Here is a 17152-nt window from a genome sequence, read left to right as displayed (position 1 = left end):
AACTGTTCAGCCTTTGATCAAAAGACAGTCCATCCATACCAGGAAACATCCTCGTGAACCTTCTCTGAACTGCCTCCAATGAAATATCCTTCCTTAAATAAGGGGACCAAAACTGCTCACAGTACTCCCATGTGGTCCCAGCAGCACTGTGTACAGTCGCAGTGAGACTTCCCCACTCTTATACTCCAACTCCCTTTGAAATAAGGGCCAACATTCCATTAGCCTTCCCAATTACCTGCTGCACCTGTGTACTAGCTCTCTGTGTCTCATGTACAAGTCCCCTCAAGACCCTTTCTGTTGCAGCTTTCTGCAGGTTTTCTTCATTTAAATCATACTCCAAAATGAATAACTTTGTATTTTCATACCTTACAATCCATTTTCCAATTTTTTGCCCACTTACTGAACCTATTAACGTCTCTCTGTAAACTGTTTGCATCCCTCTCACAATGTGCTTTCCCCCACCTATTTTGGTGTCATCTGCAAATTTGGCTATGGTACAGTCACTTCCTTTATCCAAGTCATTAATGTATATTGTAAACAGTTGTGGTCCCAGCACTGATCTCTGTGAGACCCCACTGGACACAAGTCACCAAACTGAAAAAGAATCACTTATCCCACTCATTGTCTCCTGCCCATGAGCCAATTCTCCAACCATGCCAGTATACTACCTTCAACATCATGAACCTTTTGTGAGGTTTCTTGTTAAATGCTTTCTGGAAATCCAAATACAACACACTACTGGTTCCCCTTTATCCACTCAGATTGAGTCTTCCTCAAAAAACCTAATGCCTTAGAGCCAGACATGATTTCCCTTTCATGAAGCCATGCTGAACTCTGCTTGATTAGATTATGATTTTCCAAATGTTCTGCTATTCTTTAATAATTAATTCCAGTTCTTTTCCAACAATAGACATGAGGCTAATCGGCCTACATTTGGCTGCTTTTTGCCTCCCTTCCTTTTTGAAGAGGGATGTTAAATGGCAGTTTTCCAATCCACTGGTACTTCTCCAGAATCCAATGATCTTTGGCAATTTAAAACTAGGCCAGGTAAGGTTTCTATCTTCTGAAGAAGGGTCTAGGCCCGAAACGTCAGCCTTCCTGCTCCTCTGATGCTGCTTGGCCTGCTGTGTTCATCCAGCTCCACACCTTGTTAGTTCAGATTCTCCAGCATCTGCAGTTCCTACTGTCCCTGAAGGTCTTTATCTTGCTCTCTTTCGGTAAAACAATCTTTGACCAAACTTTAGAAACATAGAAGACAGGAGCAGACATAGGCCATTCAGTTATTGAAGCCTGCTGCTCCATTCAGTATGATCATGACTCTGTATCCTGTTCCTGCTTTTGCCCCATATCCTTTGAATCCTTTTGCTCCAAGAACTAAATCTAATTCCTTCTTTAAAACATTCAATGTTTTGGCCACAACTTTCTGTAGCAGAGAATTCCACAGGCTCCCCACTCGCTGCATGAAGACATTGCCCATTCATCTCACTACTAACTGGCCTACCCAGTATCCTTAGACTGTGATCCCTGGTTCTGGAATCTCCCATCATCAGGAACATCCTTCCTGCATTTACACGAAGTAGTCCTAAAAGAATTTTCTATAAGGGACCCCCCCACATCATTCTTCTAAAGTCCAGTGAACGTATCCTAACCAATCAATCTCTCTTCATATGTCAGCCCTGCCATTCCAGGAATCAATCCGGTAAATCTTCATTTTACTCCCTCTGTAGACAGAACATTCTTTCTCAGATAAGCAGATCAGACTGCACGCAGTATTCCAGTTGTGGTCTCACCAATGCCCTGTATAATTTCAGCAATATCCCTGATCCTCTGGTTAAAGTTAAATCCTCTGGCTATGAAGGCCCACTTACCATTTGCCTTCTTAACTGCCTGCTGCACCTGCATGCTTACTTCCAGTGACTGATGTACAAGGACACCCAGTTCGTCACATTTATCCATATTGTACTTCATATGTCATGCATTTGCCCTCTCACTCAGCTTGTCCAAATCACAGTGAAATTGATCACCTAACCCAACATCCCCAACTGTGTCTCAATATCAATCTTTGGTCAATTCTCACTGCCACTTTGGGGCATGTTACTGTGTTGACGTGCTGTACAAATGGAAGTTACAGCGTAGGCAAAGGCTGAGGTGCTGTAATGTCTTGCTACTATCCCCTATCAGCTGGCCTGTCAATACTAAGGATGATGTTGCTAACTCACTTTGAACTGTTACCTTGAGATAGATCCGCTGACAGAAACCCTTGTTTTTCAGAAATGTGGATAAGTAATGATGAACGATTTACTCCTCATTCATATCTGTCCAGTGAGGAAATGCTGCTGTTGGAGTTACTGCCTTTCAGATGATGCATTAAACCCAGGGCCTATCTGCCCTCTCTGCTGGATAGCAAAGATCCCATGTTCATTGATTTGAAGAAGAGAGGAGGGGAATTCTCTCCAGTGTATTTGGCCAATATTTATTCTTCAATAAGCATCACTAAGAAATTAGCAGATCTTTACCAAATTGGTGGCTGTGGGATTTGCAGTGCACCCATTGACTCAACAGTGAGTGTCTTCCTGAGTTATGTCATTAGCTGTGAAGTGGTTTGGGGATCAAGCTCAACTTTTTCTTTGAGCCACAGTATCGTGTGTGTCTGTGTCTGTTTCTGTGTGTGTCTGTGTCTGTTTCTGTGTGTGTGTGCCTGTGTGTGGGACTTTGAATGATGTTGGGATTGCTGAGTGTGGTGTATTGGACTCAGATTCTGTGTTAAGTCTTCACTTCCTCCATGCTGTTTGGCTGACATGCTGCTGTTGTATTACTTTGTTTATGATGTTTCACAGGTTGCTCCAAGGGGGAGATTGCACCAAACATGGTCAGGAGTCGAGGGGTTCAGTACCTGGGGCAATGTCAGCATTTAACCCACCACTTACTCAGGGACTGACTCCAACCTTGACCAAAACTACAGTCAACCAGAGATACATCTCACCTGACACACAGCATCCATCTAAAGGTAAAACCGGAGGAATGGGGCAGTAGCCAGGTCTTTTTAATTATTTGTTAGCATTATTTCTAATGATCAAGCATAGGAGTGTTGCATACTGGTTTTCAATTATTTGTTCAAGCATATACTGGGTGAGAGTCCCACTCTAGATCAGCTAGAATCAACGTTGTGCGGAATACGGAAAAAGGAGTCATTTATGGCATTTTAACTGCATAGGCATCCTATTTTGTAAATTCTAAACTTGTTTCATACTACGAAATGGATGCTTATTCTAAGTCATAGCTTAATATTGTTAATGTCTTCTTCACCCAGTCAAGGACCCATTAATCCTACCATAGCCAGGTGCTGTTTTCAGTGACCTGTTAAATCCCTGTCTCTACATGCATTCTGACTCCAGGAGCTCTCTGATGTTTTGTTAATACAAGCTCTAATGGTACAAGATTTGCTGACAGGTTCCTGCTGACATTGGCCTTTAGGGTATAGAAGTATTGTCTGTGCATTCATTTTCTGCCACAGAAAATTAGCTATTTAACCCTTACATTCTAGCTACATTTAACGGCATGTGGACATTGCTGACTCAGCCCAGCATTTATTACCCATCCCTAATTGCTGTGGGCTTGGAGTCACATGTAGGCCAGACTGGGTAAGGACAGCAGATTTCCTTCCCTGAAGAGCATTCGTGAATCAGATAGGTTTATATGACAGTTGCCATTAGGCTAGTTTTTAATTTGAGATTTTTATTGAATTCAAATTTCAGCATGTACCATAGCAGGAGTTGAACCCATGTACCCAGAACATTACCCTGAAGCTCTGTGATATACCACAATGACAGAGCTCCCCGGATTACCACATGACAGAGAATGGAATACCTGGAGATTACACTGTGGGGGGGAGGGGTGCAATGTTTGGGGGGAACTAGAAATAACTCTTGGGATGGGAGTAACAGAGCAGATGGAAGGAGCAAATTTCCAGTATGGGGGGTTGGGGGAGAACAGGGAAGAAGATGGGTTACTTGCACTGAGATGGGGGTAGGAATAATTTCTTTTTCATTTGTCTGATCCTGGGATGTGGGCATCACTGCCTGTGCCAGCATTTATTGCACGTCCCTAGTTCCCCTTTGATAAGGTGGGGGTGAGCTGCCTTCTTGAATTGCTGCAGTCCCATGTGCTGTAGGTAGACCCACAATGCCCTTAGGAAGGGAATTCCAGGATTTTGACCCAGCAACACTGAAGGAGCGGCGATATATTTCCAAGTCAGGATGGTGAATGGCTTGGAGGGGAACTTGCAGGGGGTGGTGTTCCCATGTATCTACTCCCCTTGTCCTTCTAGATGGAAGTGATCATAGATTTGGAAAGTGCTCTCTAAGGATCTTTGGTGAACTTCTACGGTGTATCTTGTAGATAGTACACACTGCTGCTACTGAGTGTTGGTGGTGGAGGGAGTGGATGTTGAAGGTGGTTGATGACGTGCTAAGGAAGTGGATGGTTGAATGTCTCGAGTGTTGTTGGAGCTGCTGTTACCAAAGTTGGAGAAGGTCATATTATGAACTACAATCAATGCATAGAACGAAACTCTAGCGCTGTGATCACTCCAGTGCCACATTTAAAATAATACTCTCCCTTCGAAAACATGTGAGATAATTTCGGCTCTCAATGTTCCTGTATCAGATTTCTTGACCACTCTTTGTAAAGACAGCCATTGTGTTAGATGTTTATTATGAAACAATGATATGAAACAAAACAGAAATTGCTGGAGAAACTCAGCAGTTCTGGCAGCATCCGCAGAGAGAAAGCAGAGTTAATGTTTCGGGTCCAGTAACCCTGCATCAGAACATATGGGAGATTATTCAGTGTTTATTATAATATTTCACTGGCACAAAGAACCCAATATCATTCTACTGGCTCCACGTGGTGATTGAGTATTCCGAATCAGGATAGATGTGGCTTTAAGGTCTCCCACACTGACCCAGCACCCTGCCAAAACTGCATATTGTGAAGATGATCTGGTACGGTGCCAGTGTGACTTTTATTTTTTCCCCTTTGTTGATGAAGCACCCTGTTTCTGCCCAATTGCTGCTTTGCATTGGTGTGCTGAACTAGTTTGGTTACAAATTGAGATCTGTCCCTGGAGTTCATTAGTCACATGGTCACACACTGATGGTTGCTGGCTTCCTTTTACAGTTCTTCCTGCCCTATGTTGTCTGGTGTGTCACAATGGAAGTCCATGGGATCTAGATCACATCTCCATATTTGAAGTGGTCATATATTCCTCTGGCTCAGTCCAGCCTGGGTTCTGTTCATTATAGCTGAGCCTCACAAAACTTGCAGTCCAAATCAGCAAAGGGACCTTCTTGGCTATCTCAAGGCTCTGCTGAACACAAGTTTGTGCAGGCTTCCAGTACTGAATTACAATCCATTCACTGCACACAGTCACATAGTTCAAACTCAGGTCTTTGTATAGATATGTTTAATCAATTTGCTCAGACATGTTATGACACAACTCTGGAGCAGATGGGACATGAACACAGTCCTTCTGCCTCGGTGGTAGGAAACATTCCCACCACAACTGATATAGCACTGCAACTTATTGCTTGTAAGGATGGTAAAGGCATAACCCTCATAAGATTGAAGAAGTATTTAGATGTGCACTTGTGATGCAAATGCATTTACGGCTATGGGTCAAGTTGAACCCCTGTGTTAATTGTGTAAGGACGGTGACTTCTTATTTTTGTGTTTTTTTTAAATTGTGCATCATAATGAGAGAGACAGGTTTTATAGGATTGCTGTATGTTCTGAAAAATAAGTAACCTGACCCTCATGACCAACATCACTTATAAAGCTGTCTGAACAAGCAGTAATTTGAAGTTTAAGTTGCAGACAATAGAGCCAAGGAGTTCTGTTTATTGGTAGTTCATTGGTCTATGGACTAGTGATCAGCTATTGATGACAGGTACCTTTTGCTTGTCAACAATTGAGAGATTGATTTTTTAAGTAACTGAACAATATGGGGGTAGGAGTGAGATACAGATAAGTGATCAGATTGCTAACAGCCCAGGAGTTACCTCTCTGTTTTCTGCAGTGTCACTTTAGACCTGAAGAAAACTAGTTTATCTTTCGTTCAGCAGTTGTTGTAAGCTGTGACTTTTAATTGATAAGTCAGTGACCTATTATAAGTGAACCAACCACCCTGTGCTTCTTGCAAACCAGTTGGAAAAGGAATGCCAAGATAAAACAGTTTGATCAGCAAGAACCAACTCAACAGACTTGTGAGCAAAGACAACTGACCTGCTTTCCCAGTGTTTCCTCTGTCCATGTTTTTTTCCCTGTATATATGTGTGTATATGTGTTTATGAGAGAATTTATAATAGGGTTTTAATTCGTGCTGTTACGTGGCAATCATTTACACTGTTTACCTGTAGCTAAAATCTAATTATTTGTAATGAGTAGCAATCCTTGTTAAGTACAGAAACCTGATTTGTGCTTTCAACAACCTGGGTCTGAAAAATCAGGTAAATTGAGGAATTTTGTGTGTTTAACTATTTAACTTTAACTTTAAAGTCTTTAACTGTTATGTGCCTCTGGGAATAGCAGGGATTGATTTCTAGCGTACTCCCCCAGTCAGGTATGACAATACCCTGTCTTCACCTGTTGTTATCATGTAGTCTTTCTCTCTGGCCTCCAATCTCTGACAGTGCTAATTGTTTTGTTTTGTAACTTTGGTTTAGCAGCACCTTACCCAGCGTTACCCCTGTCCAGGAGAAATCCCAACCTGAAGGAGTTTGAGGAGCAGCAGAGGGAGCAATTCGCTCAGCAAATCAAAGCCGAGAGGAGGAAGAAACAGAAGGTACATGACAAAGATGCAGTGAGTTCCTCTGACTTTCCTCCCTTCTCAATGCTCAGCAATGGTTTCTCAAATGGGAGGATACTGGACCTCCCTAGATGGATATGCCAGGCTGGATATCCTGTTCTGTAACCATTCTGGGACTCGATAACAACAGTATTCTTTATTTATCCTATTTTTCAGGGATTGTCTTATAAGCAAAGGCTAAACAATTCAGGACTCTACTCTCTGGAGTTTAGAAGAATGAATTGATGGCATTGAAACATATAGGATTCCTAAGGGGCTTTACAGGGTAACTGCTGAGAGGATTTTCTCCTCATGGGAGAGTCTACGATCAACAACACATAGTCTCAGAACAAAGAGGTGCCGATTTAAGACTGAGAATAGGAGGAATTTCTTCTTTTTAGAGGGTTGGGTGTCTTTGGAACTCCTTGCCACAGAGACCTGTAGGGGCAGAGTCCATGTGTATATTTAAGACAAAGATAGATAGATTCTTGATCAGTCAGGTATCAGTGGTTACAGGGAAAATGGCCGTGAGGAATGCCAGATCAGCCATGATCGTATTGAATGGCTTGAGGGGCCAAACAGTTCTGTCTAGGTAAGGGCAGGAGATTTCCTTCCCTAAAGGACATTAGTGAACCTGATGATTTTTATAACAATGGGTGAGGCGACCTTTATATTCCAGATTTATTCAATAAATTCAAGTTCTATCATCCTTGCCCTGAGAGTATTAGCCTGGCTGTCTGGATTACTAGCCAAGAGATATTTCCTATATGCCACCATTATTTCCCCAAAGTTGCTGGAAAGAAACTAGTTTGCGGGGCTACAGGGAGGACGCAGGGATGTTGGAGTAAGTGAATTGTTCCTTCACAGCCAGTTTAGACAAAATGGCTGAATGGTTGTATTCATTGGTATATTGTTGTAGAGAATCTATAAGCATTTAAATCTATCTCCCAAGGTTTTTCTGACTACAAGAATGGGCTGACCGAGGGCTAGGGGTAAGAGGCTGAAAGGGTTTTGCCCAGCAGGGTCAGAAAGAGGTGTGAGTAGTTTTCTGGGATAACCAATCTGTTGTTTGATTTGCTGTTCCAGGACCATGAATTGGCGTTGAAGAGAATAGCTGATGATCGAGAAAATCTGAAAGCAAAATCGGCTCCTACTTGCCAGCCCAATCCCCTTCAACAGGGTCAGATGTTACAGGGTAAAGTTCAAACTGCAGTAGAAGACCATTGTATTCTTGTGGTGAGTTTTTCTAGGCCTGGAGACAATAAGAACAGTAGATGCTGGAGGCCAGAGTCTATAGGTGTGAGGCTGGAAAAACACAGCAGGTGAGATAGCATCCAAGAAGCAGGGCCTTCCCTGGTAGTCTAGTGGTTAGAATTCAGCGCTTTCACTGCCGCGGCACAGGTTCGATTCCCAGTCAGGGAAGTCACGTTGTCCTTCGCTAGGGTGGCACGGTGGCATGGTGGCATGGTGGTTAACACTGTCGCCTCACAGCACCAGGGACCCAGGTTTGATTCCACCTTCGGGTGACTGTCTATGTGGAGTTTGCACATTCTCCCTGTGTCTGCGTGGGTTTCCTCCGGGTGCTCCAGTTTCCTCCCACAGTCCAAAGATGTGTAGGCTAGGGGGATTGGCCATGGGAAATTGCCTGTAGTGTTCAGGGATGTGTAGATTAGATGGGTTATAGGGGCATGGGTTTGGGTGGGATGCTCTGAGGATCGATGTGGACTCGTTGGGCCGGAGGGCCTGTTCCCACACTATAGGGATTCTATGATTTGAAGCAGGTAAGTCAATGTATAGGGCCGAACCGTTGACTTACCTGCTTTTTGGATGCTATCTGATCTGCTGTGCTTTTCTAGGCCTGAGTCCATTTGCCACCTGAAACTCCCATTTGTACTATTTTGTTGCTCTGAGCGCTCAGATCTCGTTCCTCCCACAATCCAAACATTGCCCGCCCCAAACACCCTTCCCCATGGTCTATCTGCACTGCACTGTGATGGAGATTTCTCAGACTATCTGACTGGTGTAACGAGGGAGGGAGTAAGCAGCCTACACATTGTGGGGTTGAATTGTACTTGGTGGGGTTGTGGGAGAGGATGGAACCTCCTTTCCTGATTCCTGTCAGAGGATTTGCAGAAACACTGGGAGAAACAGCCCCCAACCTCAAGACATGGCAATCTCTGGCATTTATTGACACTTCCTATTTGTTTCAGGAAAGCAGTAGCGAGACATCTTCACCTCCTGGGAGCAGTTCATAGAGTCATAGACTCAAAGGTGTACAGCACAGAAAAAGACCCTTCAGTCCATCAAGTCCGTGGCAGTAAAAAAACAACCACCAACTACTCTAATCCTGGTAGCATTTGGCTGATAGCCTTGTATGTCTTGGTATTGCAAGTGCACTTCTAAAATACTTCTTAAATTTTAGAAGAGTTTCTGCCCCTACCACCCTTACAGGCATTGAGCTCCAGATTCCCACCACCCTCCAGGTGAAAACATTTTTCCACACATCTCCTCTAAACCTCCTGCCCTTACCTTAAATCTATCCCTCGGTCATTGGTCCATCCATCAAGGGGAAAGTTTCTTCCCGTCTACTCTGCCTGTGCCCCTTATAATTTTACACAGCTCAATCCTGTACCTCTCAAACTTTTCTGCTCCAAGGGAAACAACCCCAGTCTGCGCAATCTCTCTTCAAAATGGAAACTCTCCAGCCCAGGCAACCTCCTGGTAAATCTCCCCTGCACCCTCTTCAGTGCTATCGCATCCCTCCTATAATGTGGGTTCCACAGCTGCACACTAGTCTAGCTGTGGCCTAACCAATGTTTCATATAGTTCCTGCTCTTAAACACTACGCCTCCACTAATAAAGACAAGTATCCCATATGCCCCCTTGACCACTTTATCCACCTGCCCTGGTAACCTATTGTACCTGTGGACATGCACACCAAGGTCCCTTTGATCCTCAGTGCTTCCCAGAGTCTTACCGTTCATCATGTGTTCATTTGCCTTGTTGTTCCTACCCAAGTGCACCACCTCAAACTTATTCGGATTAAATTCCATTGCTATTGATCAGCCCATCTATATCCTCCTGTAATCTAAGGCTATTCTCTTAACTATTTACCATCCCATCAATAACCATACCATCACAAAGTTACTGATGAGCCCTCGCACATTCAAGTTTAAGTCATTTACATAAATCACAAATAGCAAGGGCCCCAACACTGATCTCTGCAGAACCCCATTGGACACAGGCTTTTGGTCACAAAAACATCCCGCAACCATCACCCTCTGCTTCCTACCGCTCAGCCACATTTCCTTGGATCTCAAGGGCTCTTACCTTCTCCATCAGTCTCCCAAGCAGAGCCTTGTCAAAGCTGAAATCAAAGGAGACTGCGTTGAATGCATTGCTCCCCCATTCTCTTTGCTTTAAGAGGTTTCTCCTGTTTGATTTATTGGTGATTACTATATGTCTATTTCTTTAATCTTCCAGCTTCAGGCTGACCTGTTTCCAGATTCAATTAATTATGGGTATGTGGGAATGTGAACTGATGCAATTAGAGAACAGGAACAGACCCTTCGGCCCTCCAAGCCTGCGCCGACACACTTTGCCCTTCCATACTGAAACTGTCTTCACTTAAGGATCCGTATCTCTCAATTCCCTTCCTAGTCAAGAATCTATCCAGGTGCTTCTTGAACGCTGCTATTGTGTTTGCTTCCACCACCTCCTCTGGCAGCACGTTCCAGGCACTCACCACCCTTTGTGTGAAAAACTGGCCTCTCACATCTCTTTTAAACATTCCCCCCACACCCACCTTGAACCTGTGTCCCCTAATAATGACCCCTCCATCCTGGGAAAAAGCTCTATACGTTCTACTCTGTCTATGCTGTTCACAACCTTTTAAACTCGTATCAGGTCGCCCCTCAACCTCCTGTGTTCCAGTGAAAACAAACCCAGTTTATCCAACCTTTCTTCATCGCTAAAATCCCTCGTGCCAGGCAACATCCTGGTAAACCTTTTCTGTACCCTCTCCAAAACATCCACATCCTCCTGGAAGTGTGGTGACCACAACTGTACACAATATTCCAAGTGTGGCCTAACTAAAGTTCTATAAAGCTGCAGCATAATTTGTGTGTCCTTATACTCAATGCCCCTTCCAATGTAGGCATAAATCAGCCGTAATCTTTTTAAATAGTAAAGCAGGCTTGAAGGGCTGAGTGGCCTAATCCTGTAATCATACTTCTGCTTTGTCGTCTATTCCTTCAGATCAGGCTCCCATCTGGACATGTGCTCCGGGAGCGATTCCGACAGGACAGAACACTGCAGAGTGTGAAGGACTACATCACACAGCAATTCCCCGATCTCCAGAATATCGATCTACTACAGGGTTTCCCAAAGAGGCATTTCACGGACGAGGACCTGGGCAGTACATTGGGAGCTTTAGGACTGAGTCCAAACGCCACGCTGTGTGTGCGGGATGAGCAGCAGAGAGCTATGCTGCAGCCAAACCTGCCTCCAGGTGCCTACACATTGACAACAGCCATTGTTCCCAGTGCAGGAACCCCAGCATCCAATGACCGTGTGCAGACTGCCCCCTCTCTGCCAGCGAGCCAGCACCATGGCCTGTCGAGGACAGCTGCTTTGCGTTCCTGGGGGCGAGGACAGCCACTGGGGTCCACGCCCACACAGGACATGGCAGCCCCTAGGATGGAGGAACCACGACCCGCTCCAGGTCAGGTGCGGCAGCTGGACCTCTGGAATGCCGGGATACCAGCACTAGTGGAATATCCATCAAGATCAGCACATTTCTGGGGTAAGGAACAATCACGAGGCTCTGGGATTCCATGATGCCTTTGGAAAGTGTCTGTGCCGTGCCCTTGCCAACAAAGGAGTTGTCAGCAAATTCTGCACAGAGCATTATTAAAGCAAGGAGACCCAGGAACAAATTATTAACATCACCGTCTATATTGACCCCCCCTTTAAACAATCCCAGGACATGGACAGCACTGAGTTAGATACAAAGTAAAGTTCTCTCTACACTGTCGCCATCAAACACTGCCAGGACATGGACAGCACAGCACTTTCCCCATCAAACTATCCTAGAACATGGATGGCACAGGGTTTGATACAGAGTAAAGTTCTCTCTACACTGTCCCCAGCAAACGATCCCAGGACTGGGACAGCACGGGGTTAGATACAGGGTAGATTTCTCTCTACACTGTCCCTCATCAAATGATCCCAGGACAGGGACAGCATGGGGTTAGATACAGAGTAAAATTCCCTCTATGCTATCCCTCATCAAACACTCCCAGGACAGTGACAGCATGGGGTTCATAGAGAGTAAAGCTCCCTCTACAGTGTCCCTCATCAAACACTCCCAGGACAGGAACAGCACGGGTTTGATGCACAGTAAAGCTCCATCTACACTTTTAAACTGAAAGTGAAGCTCCATTTGCACTGTCCACACCAAACACGCCAAGGACAGATAAAGGATGGGGTTGCAGAGTAAAGCTCCTTTTGATTCTTTTGAACTGTTAGTAAAGCTGCCTCTACACTGTCCCCGACGAGTAGGGAAGATCTGTCTGAAGGGGTTTTATTCTGAAGTGCATTACAGGTGAGCTCTGAGTCTGAACCACCTTGCTGCTCTGTGATACCCTGATCAGTGTTTGTTTCTGTGCAGGTCGGGGATGGAAGCTGGCAGCGGGTGAGCAGGGAGAATTCCTGAACAACGATGATGGACAGGCTGATCGCAATGTCGGGCAAGTGGAGAACATCATCTCAGAGGATCAGCTCATTCCTCCTGGTCAGTTAGCCAGCTGCACATGGGACAATAGTGACCTATAGGTTCCAGCTAGTTGGGCAGGTTTGCAGACTGGACAAGTAGGAGACCGATACAATTAAATGTAGTAATATGCCAGCACCTTCTGGTGACAGAGAGGTAGAAACATAGACAGGTCGAACTAAAGTGGAAGGGCCAAGAAGATGGAATGCTTGATTCTAGGTTTTCATACGCACCAAATATGAAATTTTGTGACAGGCTGACAGAGGCTCAGGCTAATGCTCTGAAGTTATGGGTTCAAATCTCACCATGGCAACTGCTGGATTTTGAATTTAATTAATAAATGCGGAATATAAAGCCCTGGTGATCATGAAATTGATTGTTGTAAAACCCCAGTCGATTTATTCATGTTCTTTAGGGAAGGGAATACACCCCTGAAAATGTTCAGCACAGATAGAGGCCCTTCAGTCTATCGCAGCTTCACCAACCATTCCCTCTGGCCCCACTTGCCAGCTGTAGCCTGTAGCCTGGCACTTCAGGGGCAGACCCAGGTTTCCTTTTAATGGGTTAAGGGTTTCTGCTTCTGACTTGATCTGTCAAGCCAGTCAGTTCAAGGACAATTAGGGATAAGCAACAAATGCTAATAAAGGCCATATGCTGTGAAAGGGCAATAAAATTTGGCCTGAGTATGCAGTGGTGAACCTTTTTCAGTCGAGTGGTTTGATGCAGCAAAGCATTTTGCTAGGTCATTCACGGGGGCTTTCAAAAGTCAACCAGGTTGGTGTGAGTCTAGTGTCAGCTACAGAAGGATGGCAGGTTCCTTCCCTAAAAGACTGTTAGAGAATCAGATGGATTTGTGTAACAATCAGATGGTTTCGTCACTGCTTGTCCTGATCCCAGTGTTTTAATTTCCAGATTTATTTTTAATTGAATTAAAATTCTCAGATTTTATACAGTGGGATTTAAACTCTCATGGTCTGGATTGGCACTCCGGAGAGTTACCCAGTACACAGACATACCTCAGAGAGATAAAGGCAGTAAAGAAAACACACCTATCTCTGGCCTCATGAACATCCCTAATTTTAATCACTCCACCATTAGCAGCCATGCCTTGAGGTACCTGGGCCATAAACTCTAGAATTCTTTCTCAAACCTCTCTGCCTCTCTCTCCTCATTTAAGATGTTCTTGACATCTCCCTGATTGGCATCTGTCCTAATATCTCCTCATGTGGCTCAGGAATGAATCTTGCTTTATAATACTCCTGTAAAGAGCTACAGGATGTTTTGTTACATTAATATAAGTATCAATTTAAGCTGTGGACGTGATGTTAAATTTGTAAACACGTTGCATACAAACATATGAAATCGGAGCAGAAGTAGGACCACTAGGCCTCTTGAGCTTGCCTCGCCTTTTGATAAGATAATGGCTCATCTATTTTAACCAATTCTTTGGGGCTTAGAAGAACTAAAGAATATGATCCTGTGAGATTTCTTCCCTGGTGCAAGAATTTGAGAGTTCATTGTTAGTAAAAGCAGAGATCAACGCTGTAGTGAGAAATGACATCAGCACTGGAGATCATGATGTAGAATCACTCTGGGTAGATATAAATAAATAGCAAGAGAAAGAAATCCCTGTTGGGAGTAATCTATAGGTCCTCAAACTGTAGTCCTGCAGTGGGGCGCTGAATAAACCAGGAAATACTGGAGGCTTGTAAGGAAGGTACAGCAATAATTGTGGGTGATTCAACGATGCGTATATATTGGATTAATCAAATTGGCAAAGGTAATTTCAAGGGAGAGCTCACTGAATGTATTAGAGATTGTTACTTGGAGCAATATATTGGGGAACCAACCAGGGAGTAGGCTATTCTGGATTTAGGATTGTGTAATGAGGTAGGACTAATTAATGATCTCATAGTAAAGGATCCACTAGGGATCAGTGATCAAATTCAGTTGGAGGGTGAGAAACTGGAGTCCCACACTACTATTCTGGTGTTATACACAGGTAATTACACAGACATAAGGACAGATTTGGCCTGCATTGAAAGACTAAAAGGTAGGGCAGTTAATGAACAGTCAAAGACATCTAAGGAGGTATTCACTTCCTCCCAACTGAAATATACTTCAGACAGGAATAAAGGTTTTAAGGAGGGGAAAATAACCATCTGCATCCTGGTTAAGCCAGGAAGTTAAAGACAGTAAAGGGAAAAAAAACTAAGGTGCACCACATTGCTAACGTCATAGAGGCTGGAGGATTATGACCCTTTTTAAAGACTTTTAAAGCGTTCTTACAAAAGTGCAATGGTTAATTTGAAAGGAAACTAGTGCAAACTATAAAAATAGACAGTGAAAGCTTCCATAAACATATAAAAAGGAAGACAGTAGCTAAAGTAAATATTGGTCACTTGGAGGACAAGACTGGGAGTTAATATTAGGCAACACAGAAATGGCAGTCACTACATTGATATTTTGCCCTCCATTTTGACGGTGGAGGACACTGAGATTATCAAAAAGGAGGAACTTAAAAGAAGTGCCAACTCTAGGGGATAGAAAAGTACTGAACAACCTACTTGGATTAAAGACAGACAAGTCCCCAGGACCTGACAGTCTACATCCTAGGGTCTTAAAGGACGTGGCAGTAAAGATAGTGGATCCATTGGTTATACTATTCCAAAATTCTATGGATGCAGGAAAGGTTCCAATGGATTTGAAAAAGCACAAATGCAAAGATTAAAAACTTACTCAAAAAGGAGGGAGGCAGAAAGTAGGAAACTATGGACCAGTTAATTTACTGATGTCATTGGGAATTTATTAGAATTCATTATCAAGGAAGTTATGATAAGACATTTAGAAAGTCAAAATGCAATCCATCAGAGTCAGTGTGGTTTTGTAAAGGGTAAATCATTTTTGACTAATTAGCTAGAATTCTTTGATGATTTGGGCAGCAATTCAGGCCTGTTGACCTACCCTGCACATCTTTGGACTGTGGGAGGAAACTGGAGCACCCGGAGCAAACCCACGCGGACACTGGGAGAATATGCAAACTAAACACAGACAGTCGCCTGAGGCTGGAATCGAACCCAGGTCCCTGGCGCTGTGAGGCAGCAGTGCTAACCACAGAGCCACCTTGTCACCCCAGAGATGTGTAGAATGTTGATAAGTAAGAGGATGAAAGGAAATTGTAGGTAGACAGGAACATGGAGTAGTCAGATTATCCAGGGTGTTATTGAATGACGGAGTATGTTCAAGAAGCTGAGAGACCTGCACCGTGCCTTTCTTGTGATGTGACATTCTCATGGTGTCCAGTGTGTCTATGGCAATTTTAGAAAATGGAGCTGAGAATGATGTCAAAGTATGATCATATGAGACCGTAACAAAACTTTTCTTTAATCTCGGTCCTAGCCTTTGACCCAGAAGTCATCTTTCGCCAAAATGGAAACCGAATTCGCAGTGGGTTTGAGCCTCAATACCAGTGGCCAAACCAGGGCAACCGTCTCAGGTGGGTGCAAGAGATAATCAGGGGTTCCTCTTTAATCAACTCAAGTTGCATTTATATAGCCCCAGTAATGACACAAAAATATCCCGAGATGCTTCAGAGCAGAGCTCCTAAAACACAGTATGACATCAGTTTGGGCAAGGTGGTTTGGAGAAGAGACTTGCAGCCAGCAAAGCATAGACTCTGCACCAGACCATCAGCATTTCCTGAAGGGGACAGGTTAGAGGGAGCTTTCCCCTGAATTTAACCCTGTACTGTACCAGTCCTGGGAGTGTTTGATAGGGACAGGGTAAAGGGAGCTTTACTCTGTATCTGACCCTGTCCTGGGACTGTTTGATGGGGACAGGGTAGAGGGAGCTTTATTTCTGTATCTAACGCTCCTGTACCAGTCCTGAGGGTGTTTGATGGAACATTGAGGGCTTGAAATTAAAAGTGTTACATTTCCTAGTGTAGATTTCCCATGTACATAGGTCTGAAATAAGAATGGAGCTTTATCAGCAGTCCTGTGTGGGAATGAAAGACTTAATCTAAATCCAAAGTCAGCCTCTCCCTTTTCTAACATGGTGCGTTTGTGTGTTTTTAATTCATTCACGGGATGAGGGCATCATTGGCCAGGCCAGCATTTATTACCCACCCCTAATTGCCCAGAGGGCAGTTAAGAGTCAACCACATTGCTGTGGGTCTGGAGTCACATGTAGGTCACATCGGGGAAGGATGGCAGTTTCCTTCCCTAAAGGGCATTAGTGAACCAGATAGGATTTTCTGACAGTAGGCAATGGATTCATGGTCATCATCAGACTCCTAATTCCAGATTTTTCTGAATTCAAATTCCACCACCTGCCATGTTGGGATTCGAACCTGTGCCCCCGGAACATTACTTGGGTGTCTGGATTAACAGTTCAGCGATAATACCACTACGCCATTACCTCCCCTATGTAATTCTGCATGGAGTCTCTGATACTGAAATCACCCCTATCCTGGAACTAACCACACATGCTTCTTCCCCTGAACCCACTGGGATCCCAGGGTCTGACCATACGCT

At 44.1% G+C, this 17152-nt stretch overlaps 1 protein-coding gene across 3 annotated transcripts in view; it reads left to right on the top strand.

Moving 5' to 3' along the window:
* Nucleotides 1-940: 940 nt before the first annotated feature.
* The window catches only part of LOC109924274, a 16658-nt gene continuing 446 nt past the window's right edge, over nt 941-17152 (top strand). The window contains exons 1-7 of one of the 3 annotated variants that reach the window (XM_048592397.1): nt 941-1047; nt 2838-3007; nt 6726-6841; nt 7931-8080; nt 11102-11648; nt 12516-12638; nt 16017-16113. In XM_048592397.1, coding sequence (XP_048448354.1) covers nt 2902-3007; nt 6726-6841; nt 7931-8080; nt 11102-11648; nt 12516-12638; nt 16017-16113 — 1139 coding nt within the window. In that variant the 5' untranslated portion in view covers nt 941-1047; nt 2838-2901. Of the gene's footprint in view, nt 1048-2334; nt 2562-2837; nt 3008-6722; nt 6842-7930; nt 8081-11101; nt 11649-12515; nt 12639-16016; nt 16114-17152 lie in introns of those variants that run through there. The other 2 variants (XM_048592395.1, XM_048592396.1) reach the window with 2 other exon arrangements.

This window comes from Rhincodon typus, unplaced genomic scaffold (genome assembly GCF_021869965.1).
Source record: "Rhincodon typus isolate 14 unplaced genomic scaffold, sRhiTyp1.1 hic_rhity00001153, whole genome shotgun sequence".
Lineage (NCBI taxonomy): Eukaryota > Metazoa > Chordata > Chondrichthyes > Orectolobiformes > Rhincodontidae > Rhincodon > Rhincodon typus.
This window is presented reverse-complemented; position numbering and strand designations above follow the sequence as displayed.